Source organism: Candoia aspera, chromosome 1 (genome assembly GCF_035149785.1).
Source record: "Candoia aspera isolate rCanAsp1 chromosome 1, rCanAsp1.hap2, whole genome shotgun sequence".
Taxonomy (NCBI): domain Eukaryota; kingdom Metazoa; phylum Chordata; class Lepidosauria; order Squamata; family Boidae; genus Candoia; species Candoia aspera.
Window position 1 is genome coordinate 220,137,492 of NC_086153.1, and position 16,356 is coordinate 220,153,847.

The 16,356-nt window shown below is 37.6% G+C and overlaps 1 protein-coding gene across 5 annotated transcripts in view; it reads left to right on the top strand.

Annotated features, from left to right (window-relative positions):
- Positions 1–16,356, top strand: part of CLASP1 (cytoplasmic linker associated protein 1) — a 178,775-nt gene that overhangs the window by 54,163 nt on the left and 108,256 nt on the right. For all 5 annotated transcript variants that reach the window (XM_063288799.1, XM_063288797.1, XM_063288800.1 and 2 more), the window contains exons 8-10: positions 13,237–13,389; positions 14,659–14,732; positions 16,223–16,315. In XM_063288799.1, coding sequence (XP_063144869.1) covers positions 13,237–13,389; positions 14,659–14,732; positions 16,223–16,315 — 320 coding nt within the window. The remainder of the gene's footprint in view (positions 1–13,236; positions 13,390–14,658; positions 14,733–16,222; positions 16,316–16,356) is intronic.

Sequence of the window (16,356 nt, forward strand, 5' to 3'; positions counted from 1 at the left end):
TTTCCACATCAACAAATATTGCCCAATATCTATACAGATTGCAGGTGCTGAAATGTATATTCCATTTTGAGTCATACTCATTGAAAGTCACCTCAGCTTCACCTCTATTTGTGATTTTCTTATTGTGTAACGCTATGATGGCTGTCATAAGCAGATAACCTGTCAGAAGCATCAAATCAAGAAGGTTCTCTTCAAGTATAGTCGAAAACCTCTGTAGCAGTAGGATTTTAAACACCTAAAATCTAGCTCCTCCACCAATGGATCTCTCGCTTAAGAATGCATTTTTATTACCATGGATTAATGCAAATACATATACATTCACATACCTTATGCAGTTGGTCCTCAAGAGTTTTAAGCTAGAATGCAGATATTTGAAATACTACAATTACCAAATGTTTTTGTGGAAGGAAAAGAAGAGGCAGGGTTTATTTCCTTTAGTCTTGGATATAGCCTGCAGAAATCAGTGGGTCAAGGCTAATATAACTTGTTACCAAGTAACTTCTATTTACTTTAATAAACAATTTCTTAAATTAAAACCCTTAAGAATGCAGTAGTTTTGGAATGTAAGACTGATAAAAAAAAACCTTCCACGTAAATTATTTCCTTAGAGCTATAAGATGTTTCTTGATAATAAAAAATTAAAAATGTCCTGGTTGTTTTACTCTGAGAACTGAAGACATGGAGAAATAGTTTGATATTCCTGTGAAGTATGGGTGATGAAAATATGAATGCTTAGAAATAATGTTTTTCCTTGTTAACTCTTAACTCCCTCCCTCCATTAATATATCAATATGCCATCAGCATACAGGTAGATCATTTAAAATTAATTCATTAAATTTAAGTTAAGGTTTTACTACTTAAAAGGTATGAGCTGCAATCCAAGACTCATTGGCTACACTTCTGCTTAGAACTGGGTTGATGTATTCTGCTGAACAAAATAGGTCCATGTCAACATTTGGGATAAATTTTCATCCCAATTATGCACATCAAGTTCTGTTAAAAGGCTTTCAACTGAAGTGAAATTCTTAATTAGATGCTTAATTCCCCATATTTTCAATACAGTTAAGAGTTAAGATGTAAGTTCCCATTCTGCCAGGGCAAGCTGGGGGTCTGGAAGGCTGTCTCTCAGGGTTGTAGCTTTTTCTGTGGATGCAAAGGCCAAAAAACCCTGTCAGACATGCTTTGAGCTTTCCTTCCCACTTGTCACAGTGTGACAGGAGGTTCTTTTATAGCTGGATGTGTCTGTACCTATAAGGAGGACCGTTGCTTCCCAGAGACACAGATGGTGGAGGTTTTTTGCTTATTTTACTGTGTACAAATCTATTTACAGGAATTAGGGGAAAAAAACAACTATTTACAACAGAGTGTCCAAACTTTCCAGTTTCTCACTTTTTCTCCTCACTCCCAGGGCTATTCTCTAGCAACCACCCGTTGCTTAGCTACCAACTCCCCCCTTTCTCCCCTTCTCTCCCCCTCAGCATTTTACTGGGAGAGGGTGACAGGAAGGGACTTGGCTGAGTTTAACACATTTTATTGTGTGTTTTCAGATCTTGTCAGCCATCCCTCTGCATAGACATTGTGTGACGCAACTCCCTCTGGGTCTTCTGCCCAACCCTTACTGCATTGCAAGCTCTGCAGCCTTTCATTTGTGCCTGTGACATCACAACACATGTACAAAAGGAGCAAGGCTAGTGGCACAGTGGCACAATACTGCTTTCGTAATTTGCTTTCCTTGATCCATTTTGTGTATGCCCCTGATCAAATGATATTTTATTGTTTATACAGTAATTTTTAATTTTGTTATAGGCTGGTGTGAATACCATATCTAAGATTAAAAAATAATTGACCTGAACATGACAAGACAGCGTTAGCTTCCTTTTCAGCTGTGGATCTTAGGTTTATCAGCTTCATGCTCAGTCTTGGCAGTAGGTTGCAAGTCTCCAGATCCTTAATTCTGCTCGATTTGGTAGATTTGGCAGAGTACTCCCAAACTCTGCTCAGCTAGATTAAAAGCCTCAAAGTCAGCGGTTGATTGCCCACTGTCGAACAAAGACATCAGGGAGTTATATATCTCTGCTTCTGAATATAAATTCTAGGCTGGTTCCTTCCACCCTTCTGAATTAACAGATACTTGGCAAGCTGAGATATGTTTACATAATGGTATCTGTAACCTGGGAATTGCTTGTTCACACCTTCAGATCTTAACAGTGCCCATCACTGGAATGCTGTCCTTTTGTATACTAAACTATGATGCAGTTTAGTATACAACTGTACTTTCTGTTGTTTTGTTAACAGAGGAATGCTTTTACAATTCTTAGGCAATCTACAGTATTGAGAGTCTTTTCCAATGAATTGTGCTGCTCTGCATCTAAAATTAAGTTGTTTTCATTTCCATCTGTGTTTAAGTGTGGAAAATCTAGAGAGAAGTATCCGTAGGAAATCACCTTCGTTTGGAAGGATTTTAACTGTGTAACATATTTATTTAACCAATAACAGAGTAATTGGGGTTCTAATGAAGTCTTTGATGTATGTGTTTTTGTACGTTGATGAACATTCTCCAGAACCTGTAGAGTTCTTCCTGATGATAAAATGATTTAAATGGTAGAGTAGTTGGCTGCTGCTTGTGCAGATTGATTGCCCCCCACTATCACTCTGCTCACTCCTCTCATGCATACCCATTAACATTCTCCTCCTTTGTGTCACAGCCTCTTTTACTTCAGGAGCAAGATCATTGATCAGGATCACTTGGAGAGGTGAGGTTGAAAGCCTTTCTTCTCCGCTTTCTACCCTGTAAACAAAGTAGCTGTTTCTCTGCTACTTAATTGTAGTAGGGAAACAGTAATCTTGCTCACCATGGTCAGGAGCAGCAAATGAATGTTTGTCCTTCCCACCTTCCCTCATAATTCTGTCCAAGATACTACTTGTTTTCTCAGTGTAAATAGTACGAGGAAAACCCCAGAAGCTCGTATGTGGTTGAAACCAAGCTGTTTCTGTTCTTAACTGTTTGGTCTAATCATACCCCAGAAGAAACTGATTAAAATAGATAATATGGGAAATGTAAATTTAAACCAGATAAATTGACAAATCCTAATAATACAATTCGCAGAAAGTTGTGCTATCATAAAAACCCTTTTGCAGCGGAAAGGAGAAGAAGAAAACTCATCCTGGCATTTTCCCCTCTTCTCAGTTTCTCACCACTTTCCTTTCCTTTATGATATTTGTTTAGTTGCCTTTAATCCAATAAATTAAAGTGTCATATTTGCAAAGGTGTCAAGCTGTTTCAGAGCATTACTGCATTAAAAACAGATGTAGCTCTGCCATTCTTCAAAGCGGGATATGTTATAAATCTTGATCATGGCCGATCCAATTATTCAGTAGTATCACTAGTCCTGGCCTCTGATCAATGAAAACAGAAATCCTAATCTCCACTTTCTTATTCTCTTGCTTGATACTAATGTCTTTTAAAAGATCAGTGGGAAAAAAGATCCCCAGGAGTCCACTGTCCCATCTCTCCTAGGTACATGTCTGGAAGTTTCTGTTTCTGCTTCTTCTTCCTATAATTGTTTTTTAAAAAGCTGGTCTGCATGAGGAAGAGCTTACTATCACACCCTGGATGCTTGCTAAATCTCTGCCTTGCTCTATCTTCCTCACTTTAGTGTGCTTCTTGACTATTCTTTGCCTCTGCTCCCTTGAATCTCTGGTTTTGCCTCTGTTGTTCTGAACCCTAGACTGGACTTGGGCTAACTGATCTGCTTTCTCTGCACTATGTCCTTTGAAACCCCAACCTTGACATGCCAGACTTGTCCTTTGCCAGAATGCTGTGGGGCAGGACACTTTTGCTTTTGGCAGATAACTAGTCCACCAATGAGTAGCAGTGGATGCAGTATTTTAAGGTACAAGTGATTCTGAACAGTGGGGAAAACAAAGTACCATCTTGCCACTGCACACTATCTTTCATTTTGCTCAATAACCAAAATCAGCTTTGACTTGAGAGAAAGTGGTTAAAACAAAGTTAGGTAGTCATGAGTAACACACATATTGCTTTGAAATAGAGCCTTTTAAACAGCAGTGAAAAGCAAATAAGAAATGGTTCTAAAGAACATGCAGTTGTTCTTTGTTCTCGCAAGAGGCAGGTATCAGCAAATTCTAGTTGTCTTAACTAGTATTTATCAATATAGCAATCAGCATTTGTCTTATGGCATCTGCTTCTCTATTCCTCCCCACTAGAAGTGTTGGTTCTCTAATAGGCAGCTGGAGATACTGCTAGCCTTTGTACCAACTGATTCCTCTTAGCTCTCTTTCTTTAGCACAAAGCCACTCTTGCCAACCAAATGAAAAGAAATAGGCTGTATATTGCACAGAAGGGTTTTCAGGATTATGAAGTTTTCTCTTCTTTTAAGCCTTTTATATGATGGACACAATAATACACAGGGACTAGACATCTGGCCTTGATATGTGGACATGATCTCTGATTTAGATACCTATTTATTATTACAGTGTCTCGGAAAGTAAAGCTTAATCTATGCCCTAAGGGTCACACTTGCTTATAAAAATCTGTACTTATTGGATATTCAGGACCTCAAGCTGTTTTACCATATTTAGTAGTTCATACTGTTAAGGTTTCTCCTTCATTATGTTTTTTTTTAAGTTACAGAGTTTGTACTTATGTAGACAGAACCCTCTGGGCATTGATTTAATTTATATGCTTTGGATCCAAGCAGTTAATTTTTATGTGGAGTTATTGCATGATCCTCTGAGGCTTGATTTTTGCATCTGGCCCTTGTTGACATAGTTCTTGAATTGTTTAAAGTAAAATCTACTTTAAAATGGAAAATGCCAAAACCTACTGGAAAATGCCAAAGTTTGGCAGGGATATGGTGATTTGCTTGCTGTTCTGTTGATGGGCAAAAGTTATTGTTTTGTCTATATTGTTAAGGGAATTGATGGGAATGCAAACTTTTAAATTATGATCTGAGATTTATATATCAGCATTTTAGTTAGGTTTTAATTTTTTAAAGAGGCATACATTAATGAAACTAAGCAGGTGGCAGCATTTGGTTGACCTTTTATGGGCTCAGAAGCTAAGTGGGGTTAGATTTGTTTAGTACTTGGATGATAGACCATCAAAGAATCCCAGGGCTGCATGATACACTGGAAAATAAAAAGACAAGCAACCCTATAAAAAGGCAGTAGCAATCTACTTCCATACTGTCGCTGATAAAAATACACAGATGTGTCCATGAAGTCCCCAGTAGTTAAGCATGACTCAAAGAAGACTTTCCCTTTTTATATTTTAATGAAGCCTTATTTGTAGCTCAGGGTTGAACTGCGGAGTCCTTGGTGCTCTCTGAGCTTTGTTGTTTTCTTGCAGACGTTTCATTGCCAAACTAGGCAACATCTTCAGTGCAAAGAGGGAGTGGATCTTGCTCTCCGCTTACATACCATGGCTTGTCCTGCTTGTACTGGTGGAGGTGTTGTTCTCTCCTTAGGAGTTCCTTGATTGGGCTGTTGTTTGCTGCTTGGTTGATTGACTGAGTTAATAGTTCCTTGATTAAGGTATAATGTACTGTTTGATTGTTCATCTGGTGTTAATCTTTGCATGTCTGGGTGTTGATTTGCTGGCGAGGGGGTGTTCTGGTCTTTTAGCTTTTCTACTGTCTCCTTTGAATGGTATGTACTGTAAATGTTGTTTACCTCTATGTGCCTGTTGATGGCTGCTTTGTCTGAGTGCCAGGCTTCCAGGAATTCTCTAGTGTTTTTGGATTTGGCTTGGTTTAGGATGCTCACAGTTTCCCAGTTGAAAGTATGGTTGAGTCTGTCCACGTGTTGTGAGATTAAGGAGTTTTTATTGGGTCTTCCGACTGCTAGTTGGTGTTCATGGATGCGCTCTCCTAGTCTTCTGCTTGTCTGTCTTACATTGTGGCTGCTACAGTTTTTACACTGTATGTTGTAGAGGGCTCCTGTTTTTTCTTCTTGGGCTACTGGGTCTTTTGATTTATTTAAGATGCTTTGGAGGGCTTTAGTTGGTTTGTTGGTTTTCAGGCCACTCAGCCCACTACAACCCAACCAACAGAAGCTGTGAAAAGGATAACACTGCCATACATCAGAAACTACCAACAGACTGTTATAACCACACAGCATCACCATATCACACAAACCAACTAAAGCTGTAGCTGATACATCAAATCAGCTCTGCCTTCCATCCTTCAAAAGAGAATGGCTGCAGGTTAACATCTGAGGTTAAAATGGGTTTTATAGTTGAACTTTTTTTCTTTTTAATAAAGTTTTATTTTGTCCAGCTTTTGTGAAAATTGATCTACCTTCCCAAAAAGGAAGACAGAAGGCCTGAATCCTCAAGTTACACCCCTCAACTCTATAAAAGGTGGTGCTATAGAAATTATTTTATTTTCCCTTTTTTTGACTTCTTATTTTCCAGAAGGGCAATACAGGTTGTGGGTGCCCCATCTCTCTCATAGACTAAGATTAGCGGGAAGACATCAGGTAAGGCACCCTTTGTAAGATAGGTAGCAGAAACTACCAAGCAGCTACACTAAGATAGACCCAGTGGTATTCTGTGAAAGAAGGTTTGACACCAGCTTTTGATCTTACTGGCTCATCCATGCTGCTATAGTATCCTTCTGCTATATTAAGGACTGAAAGCATGTTAGATTGACTTATACTTTCTTGCCCTTAGGTTCCCTTGAGTTTCATACAAAGGCATAAGCACAAACAGACAAGGAGACATTCCCTTAGCAACATTAGTGAAAGCATCTATTTTTGCAGTTGAGCTCAGTTCATTGAGATTCAGTTTGTTACTAGGTAGCACTTAGTTTTTCTTGATTTTAATGTGATAAATGTGGATAAATGTGCATTCTCAAATCTAGTTGTATACATGCCCCTCAGATTAACAGAGTTTGTTTCTAAGCTCTAGCAAAGAAACCTACACAAGCATTTTGGTTCCAGATGTCCCCTTGGATAAACATTTGGAGTTTGGAAGACAATTATTTTCTGCCTCTCTTTTTTTAAAGTACAGTATACAGAAGCACTGAGTGGGGAAAAATCAATGCCCTGCTTCTGTTTATTTTAAAAGAGGCAGGAGGTTTAAGAAGGAAAGATAGGCAGAAGCACAAAAAAGGGGAAGCTGGAAACTAAATAGCCTTCCCCTTCCTCTCTCTTCTTTTTTTCTTTTTCTTTTTAGTCATCATTACCTAATTTGCTTTGTCTATCTCTTTGTTTCTTCTCAACATACACAAACAATAAGTAATAATACAATGGAGACTTTAATACTAAGTAATCAGCTTGGGACAGAAATCTTTATTGTACAACAAATATTTTGTTGTAATTTGTAGCTGCTTCTTAATGTTATATTCAGTTTTAGATGAAACAGCTAAATAATCTTATGCCTACTAACACTGGCATTTTAAATCATAGTCAATATTGATATGTTTTCTTTTTTTTCTATCTTTAATAGTCTCAAGTTATCTAAACATTAGAGCAGTGTTTCTCAACCTCGGCAACTTTAAGAAGTATGGACTTCAATTCCCAGAATTCTCCAGCCAGCATGCTGACTGGAGAATTCTGGGAATTGAAGTCCACACATCTTAAAGTTGCTGAGGTTGAGAAACACTGCATTAGAGTGTTAATAATCTCTAGTCAATGCTGTACAAATACCACTGTATCAAAATAATATAATGTATTATGTATGTTTTACAACAATATAATAAAAGAAAAAAAGAAGGAATGATGGAACTGGATATATTAATCAGAGAAATAGAAGAGTTAGGATGATGATTTTTCACAAAAAAGTTACACATAAGTGAACACCAAAATATTTGTTTCCTAAAGTCTGGCAGTAAGGCAAGAACTAAATAGCCTTCAGCTGAAATAATGAAAGATTGAATTACTGCTTAGTGATCTGTTTAGTTCTCTGGGAACCTAGAGATCTTTAGAAGTGCTGGTCTTTGGACTAGAGATGTGCTCATTTTTATTGAGCTAGTTTACTGGTACAAGGGGGCAATGAACAGAGAGAAACTAAGTTGTTAATTCAGAGCATGAAAATAAATTCTGATGTCATGAACTCCTTATTTTAGAAATCCAGGAAGCATGACAATAACCAGACAAGGGTGATGCATGGATTTTTCAAACTTAGAAAATTCTGAAACCTGCTTACTCTGAAGCTCACTAATTTGCCTTAGTCAATGCTATTTCGGTGGTTATAAGGCAAAATGAGATAAAGATTTGGGAATCATTTTATACATATGATGGATGTGATAGACAGCAAACCTAAGTCTTGTTGATAGAGTATTTTATGAATAACTCTTTGGGGAAAGCTGTGATAACAGAAATTTAGAGATTTGCTGCAGCTTGTTCTTTATAATTCAAACACTCTTCATTAATAAGTGTGCCATAAGCATAATGAAAAGCAATACGCATATGAGAACAAGCTGATATATAAATCTTTGCTGATTTAACTCCTCTCTGTCATGAACAATTCACGGAATGCAGTTGTGTGAAGTAGTAGTAGTAGTAGTAATAGAAATAGTATTTGTTTATGGTTTAAAAATTGTAAAGGTATCTCCATACCACCTGGGCCTCAATTACTAGGAAGATCTGAAAATAAGAAATTTTGAAACATAACATCCAATACATGGAAGGTAACTTTTGACACTTAATAGAGCTGCAAATTAGTAAAGCCAGACATTCTAGCTAGGTGGCATGACCGTACCTGGTTAGTATTTGGATGGAGACCACCAGGACATTGTAGACCTATAGGTTCAGCTGGGAAGTTGAAAAAACATCCCAGAAGGTAGTAACAACATTATTCCCATGTGGCTGTCAAGAAAACTCTTGGATTTGTTTATGAAGTCACCAGGAGTCAAGCTCAATTTGAAGGAGATTTTGCTTTTCTAAAGCCAGATAAGCATTATATGGGATGAATTTTGGTATTTCTAATTAAGATTTGATAAGAGGCCATCTACGACACAGGCAAGGTTATTAGGTGGAAACAGAGGAGGTGGGGTTTTCCTGGGGAAGAGATAACATCTATTTCTACTGGCATTCATGAAAATTAGTATATTTTAACCTGTTTCTGTAAATATAGATCTGAAAAAGGTTGTACTAAATGGTCTTGTAGCAGTGAAGCTTTAGCAATAATAGATTCCATTGACATCCTAGTCCAACCTTTCCCAGCCTGGGTGCCTTCCAGATGTGTGACCTATTCTCTGTTCAATTAAGGATAAATGACCTCATGTGGGAAAAAATGTTGATTTTCCAAGCTGGTTTTTTTTTAAATTATTATTTTAAAATGCAGTCTTGTTCTGAGGACTACATATTTACAGTTAAAAGCTTTAATCCAGAAATGTCTGGCTTGAGCAGGAAAGTGCTTATGGCTCCTGAATTCCTCTAGTTTCCTTCTCTGGTTGCAGACCTCTATTCATGCCTGGCAGACTTATACAGATTTAGAAAGGGCCCAGGGAGTATATTGAGAGGATAGCTAGGAAATCACTCTTTTAATGAGTTGAATTCATCTCAGGATTAAAATTGCACTATTTCTTATAATTGGTATTATGTTGATGGTTAAATAGCAATACATAATACAGGTAGTCCTTGCTTAACAACCATTTGTTTAGTGACCGTTCAAAGTTACGATGGCACTGAATGTGTGGTAATTATGGCTGGTCCTTGAAGTTACGGCCATTGCAGGGCCCCATGATCATGTGATCAAAATTCAAGTGCTTGGCCGCCTGCCTGCATTTACAATTGTAGCGTGCGCTTCAACTCCCCCCATCTGCCTATCTCCCCCCATCTCTTCCCTTTTGGCTGTCCTGCACTCTGCCACCTACTTCTGCCACCCCTGTCTGCCCCCAGTTGACCTTTGCCGTCATCATCTTCCTGTTGCTGACAAGGCGCGTCCAGCCGAAGCAGCTGCTGGCCCTTTGTGAGGCCCTAGCATGGCCTCTCCAAAGCCTCACCAAGCCCGGCGTGCCTCAGCATTGGGAGGAAGAAGTTGGCAAATTTCAGCTGGGGCGGCAGGGGTAGGTGGTGGGGTGCAGGGCAGCCAAAAGGGCAGAGATGTGGGGGTGAGATGGGTGAGTGGAAGCAGAGGCGAGCAGGGCAGGAGAAGCATGAGGCCCTCACCTAACAACAGTGCAGTCCTGGCCTAACAGCTACAACAGGGACTACCAGAACTGCTGTCACTAAGCGGTGCAGTCACGTGATGTTTCGCCTAATGATCGCATCGCTTAGCAACGGAAATTCCAGTCCCAATTAGGTTTGTTAAGCAAGGACTATTCGTACTCTGGGAACATAGCCTCTCTAGCTGCTTCAGATAATTTACTCTGGAAAAGATGTTCACTTTGGGTTGTTGATGGTGTGACATGTTAAATAAATGAATTAAATGAATAGTTACAAAAACAATTCAACCTCTAAAAAGCTCTCCTTGAAAGGAGGAGGAATAAAACATAACCGTGATGTTAATCAAAAGCAAAAAAATTAGGAATAAAGTTATGAAGGTTGAAGGTGAGAAGCCTTTGTGGATTTGTTTGGGTATTGTAGAAGTATTCTTGCAATTTTTCTAGAGAATTTATAAAGCTGAAGGTGGGGCATTATTTTTGTCTCTCCCTTTCCATGCGTTGTTGTGAATTCCTGGCATCACCTCTGTTTCTTGTAATTTTATACTTAATAGACTGACGTTAGGAAGCAAGCTTTTAAAGCATTATAATGACAAATGTATGCAAACGTGTTTGTCATGGACAAATGATGACAGCTGTTAAGATGTTCCCATTAGACTTCCCAGAGGGATGAACTTCAGCTCTTTTTTGTTGCTAGTCAAGTCGGCTCTGGGGAAATGGTCTGCTGTAGGTTCCTTTAATACCTTCCAATTTTGCCCCTCAAAGGCTTGGAAGGGTACATTGGCTGTCTCAACTCTCCAGTCACAAGCATCTAAACAGTGCTCAAGCCTGGGCTGTTGAACGCTGGGTGTGAAACTGCATGCTTAATGAATACAGGGGGCAAGGATTGATTATGCCCTGGACTTGGAAGCTGCAGCTGTCTGTGAAACAGTGTTACATCTAAGCTCGCTATGGAAAATATGAAGGAATGTTGAAGAAGCTTATTTGCAAAAGGATATGTTCCTGTAAGCATTTTTGTGTGTGTGTGATTCCCCCCTTCAGTGAGGAATCAAAGATTTTTAAGCATTTCTTTCTGCTTAACTGTTAATAGGGAGCAGACAAAGGTCTCTTTAAACAAGGCATGTGCCTATGTAAATCTAGACATTCATAAATGAGCTTTGTAGAATGGAAGAAACTGCAATGATGGATGGATAATGGCTAAACGTAGGGAACTGTGTACTATCTGGTTTGAAGTCCATTGAAACCAGTGAAAGCAAAGCAGGTTTGGATATAGCTTTATGAAATGTGTAGTTTGACTTGCAAAACCTCATCCTTCTGTATAAACTATTATGTAGCACTCAGCTGTCATACAGGGGTGGATTTTAATCTGACTTTATAATATATATCTGACCGTTAGCCTCTCATTTCCTGAAATCCATGTTCAAATTTTAACCTGTTCTTTGTTTCTCTTTCTGCTTTGCACATGTGCTCATCAAAAACCTGATGTCTGGAACTGAATAGCTTAGATTATCGACAGTGCAAACTAAGTGTGGAAATGTAATGTTATTCAAACTGTTAGTTAAATTGATTTTTTAAAATTATCACAAATAGCTAAATGTCTTTTTATAACTCCTCTGTGAAATGCTAACTGTTTGTATCTCATGTTTAAAGAGCTGTGTGTTTTACTTGAATGTTGTTACAAGGCATTTTTTCTTTTTGATTCATTATAAAAACGAAATGTGCTTCTTGAAAGAAGCAACTGAAAATCATGCTTCCTTTAGTTAACACTTTAATATAAGAAACCACACCCCTGAGAAGTGTATGAGAGAGAGAGAGAGAGAGAGAGAATCTGCTGTTTATCTATTTATGCTATTGATTTTACTTCTAATCTGCTCAGCAACAAGATTTCATTGTTTGAATTAAAACTCTGCTTTGATAAATACCTAATAGTAATTGAATGTTTCATATTGTATGTACAATTTTATTAGGGACCTAAAGAAAGGGTGATACTCACATCTTATCCATGAGTGACAGTAACAAAAATTAGACTAAGATAAGCAGATAGATTTATTGGGGCTTTATAGGTGTTACTCTGCACCCTGTTATGAGTGCATGGTGCAGTGATTTCATTGTCGATGACTTGCATGGAAATGCAGTATGCAGAGCATGGATCTTCTTATTACTAATAGTACACAGACTCATTTTAAAAAATCAGAGGGAGTGGCATTACATCTAGGCCTCTATCTCCCACATGCTTCACTTTAGATTAGTTCAGATTCATGGTAAGAAGGGAGATGTGGGTTGAATATGTTGTTGAACAGAAATAGACTTAAAGGCGTTTGGCATGGCGTCACTGTCAGCAATAAACTTTAACATTTGATGGATTTGTTAAGATATCACACAGACATTTATTCCAGTGACCGGATGCCAAAAGAACTGGGAAATTAGTTTTGTGAACCCTGTAGCCTTATGCTTTTGACTCTAAGGAGCCTTCCAAACTAGATTGTGATATGATTGTGGGAGTTAGCTGTCGGAATAAAACTATTCCACAGACGTAACTAAAGCTCCTGATCTGAGTATAAAAAAAACTTCTTGGAGCTCAGTCCATATTTGTAAATCACATTTTTGTAACAGAGGAACATCCAGAGAAGTAGTATTCAATATTAGAATAAAACAGTCTTGAAATAGATGTTTTTTTAAAAAATCAAAACATAGAAATACTAAAATGCCTAAGAGAAATCCCCAATTACTTAGTTTGAGAAAGGAAAATTACAAAAATAATTTGGAAATTTACATAAGGAGCAGTTGTTTTTATGCAGGATGAGAAAGTGGCATGAAGGTTATTTACAATATACGCATGGATTTGACTCAGTCTTTACACAGTTATCTTCTGAAACTCCCTGTCCAATAGATCTTGCAATGGTCACTAGAAGACAATGCAACATATGTTTACTTTTAAGTGACAGGGTCCAGGCACATATCTCTATGTTCATATTACTGAGTAATAGGTTGTGTCCTGCTGGAATATATATATATATTATTTGTCCATATCTGCAACGCAAACTTGCTTCAAAATGGGAGATGGCTATAAGTAACTCTTTGAATTTTATCTTGTGCTTATTTGTAGATAAAAATTTTGATGATGATGACTCTGTGGACGGGAACCGACCATCCTCAGCCAGTTCCTCAGCCTCTTCAAAGGCTCCCTCAACCTCTCGAAAAGGAGGGGTGGGCACTGCTCGTAGAGTAGGGGCAGTAGCATTAGTCTCAAAGGCTCCAGGTAGGTCAGGCCCTTAGAAACACTTAAGGCCTAAACATCTACGTTACTTCTTCCAATCTTTTTTCCCCTCCCCATTTTTTATATATGGCTGGAACAGTAGAAAATAAGACTTCAGTCAGTGGACCTATTTGTTGATTTGGGGAACATACTAAAAGATTTATATAAAATATTTGAGATTGTGTCATGTCAATGAACATATTATCTAATGTGTTTCTTATAACTACAGGTAGTCCTTGTTTAGCAACTGTCTCATTTAGCGACTGTTCACATTTATGACAGTGATGAAAAAATAACTTTGTGATGAGTCCTCGCATTTATGACCTTCGTGGGTCTGTAAGCAAAGGAAAGCTGAAGTAAGATCATAAGCACAGTTGCAGTTTCACTTAGAGACTGCTTCGTTTAACAACCAAGTTGCTGGTCCAAATTGTGGTCACTAAACGAGGACCACTTGTGCATCGTATAATGATATTGATTAAAATGTTTAAAGGAAAAAATTCTGTCATTTTAACAAAACAGAAATTCTTGAGGTCAGATCTTTATTTAGATGCAATTTTCTTCTAAAGCCAGTAATTTTTCAGACATTAAGCCTAGATGTTGTGGAGATTGCTGGTGAAGGGGAGGGGGTCCCCTTTCAGGGGGGAAAGTGCATGCACAGTACTGAATCTCTTCCATTTCTAATCAAGAGGACCAGAAGAGAACCGCCTTAGCTTTCTGGGGTTTAATAGTAGGATTTGCTGGTAACTTTTTCAGTTTAGCAGGATTTTGTATTTTAGAGTAGCACAATAAACACTAGAGTCAAATCTTCTGATCTCAGCGTAGTTCTTCACTCTATATCCTGACACTAGCTTATTGAAATACACTGCATCAAAACCAATGATGGGGAAATATCTAATGAATATATTTTGCAATAGTACTCTTAAAAAACTTTTCATAAATAATAGTCCAATCTAATTAATGTTTTAAAGAGTCGATCCATCTGCCAGATTTATTCTTATAGCCCAGTCAAATATATCAAATTTACATTAATTATAGACATATATTTTAGTCGTCTTAGATCGTTTTAATGTTTTCTTTATGAACATCTTTTTCTAAATAAATTGCATACTTCTATATTTCTTTGTCTTCTTTATTCTTACTAGAATAAGACATATTTTACATGTAGTTCATATACATTTCTTAGGCTTTCATAACTGTTCCTGTTACCTTCTTATCCTGTTTCAACTTTGCTGAGTAAAGAAGTAAGATTTTCTTCCCTTTTGCATCTTCTAGCAACTAAAGAAGGAGCTGGTGCTGTTGATGAGGAGGACTTCATTAAAGCTTTTGAAGATGTCCCAACGGTTCAGGTAAATTGCTCATAGTGTGGTTAGAAATGTAACACACCAGAACACTGGGGTGGAGGTAAAATGCATTTTTCATAAAGACACTATTTGGAACCTTTGCTTTCATCTCAGAGAGGGACAAGGACAAGACAGTAAAGTTGTTTGGATTGACAAATCATTTCTTTTGCAATATTGCCAGTGGGATAGCAGGTTAGTTTGAGACTGTGAGCAGAGTGTGCCATAAGAAGTTTGGTAACCCAACAAAACGGAATTGGTGGGGGAACTTGTGTAATGAGGGACACTCTTAAATCTCAGTCAGTCTTAAGTCATGAGTTAAGTATAACACTATTAATTGTATAGTTTCACAAGAGGCACAAAAGACACAGAATATAACATTGAGGTATGTTTCCTTTGTTAATGGAAGCTGGTTGATCTAGTGGAGACATCCCTAAGCAGAAAGCAGGGAGTTTTTTTTTTTTCTTGGATCCCTTCTTTTCTTTGTAATTCCATGTACCCATCCTATCTGCACTAGAGGAGTCCCCTTTGGACAACATGAAAGGTAGAACAGGATACTGCAATAAAAAAGGAATGTATGCTAGATAAAAGAAGTTTCCATTAATGGACGTGCTCAGTTGGATACAGCTCACATTTTTAAAAGCATATTGGGCAAAATCTAGAGCAAGTTAGGCAACTAACCTTTATGTCTATATGAGTAATGTGGAATTGGAATTTCTGGCTTGGTGTATGTAATCGTAGAATAGATCGGGTGGTGGTCATGTGACTATACTGCTTTCAGGAACCATCACAGTGGAGTTCAGCTGTGTCTTATCAACTCAGGGACAAGTTGATCCACTTGTTCTGAATTTGAAAAATTAGAGATTACCCTACAGAGCTCCCATGTTGTATTATTCACTATGGCTACAGAAATGAGGTTTTTAGTAACATATCAATAAATTTGAGTTTTAACTGTTTTATGTAGTATTTATCAATTTATTTTATTTGTTAAACTGTTTTATCTGATGGCAAATTTTAGATTATATCTGTACTTTGCTATTTGGGGCTTTTTATGTTTTTTTTAAGACTGTAACTTTTAGTTTTTTTAAAAAAAAATTGGTGCCTGGTAAAAAGAACATTCAGACATACCCCTTGGCTCCCTTGTAACTAAAATTTTCTTCTCTTTTTAAAATATTATTTGAACGCAGTTTGTTTTCCATCAAGTGGAATGAAATCCCAAATCTCTTAATGAAATAACAGAAAAGAAAGAAATACATGGATAGCCTCTGAAATCCTGGATTCAAATCCATGTCTTCTGTCCAGTATTATGGGAAAAGATTTGTCTTTGCACATCAGGAGTTCCCCTTTCTAGTAGTTTTTTGCCCCCCTCTTACATTTATTCTGAAGGATTCTTCTAATCACCTGATACATATTTGGAGGAGATCTGTGGTGTGGGGATAATTTCTTGTAGCTTAATTCTTCTAGCTTAATAAAATAGTTTTTATACATTTTCTTCACAGATTTATTCTAGCCGAGACTTTGAAGAATCCATAAACAAAATCAGAGAAATCCTGTCCGATGACAAACATGATTGGGAGCAGAGAGTAGCTGCAGTAAGCATTTGATTTTATATGAACTCTTTATGCAATATAGC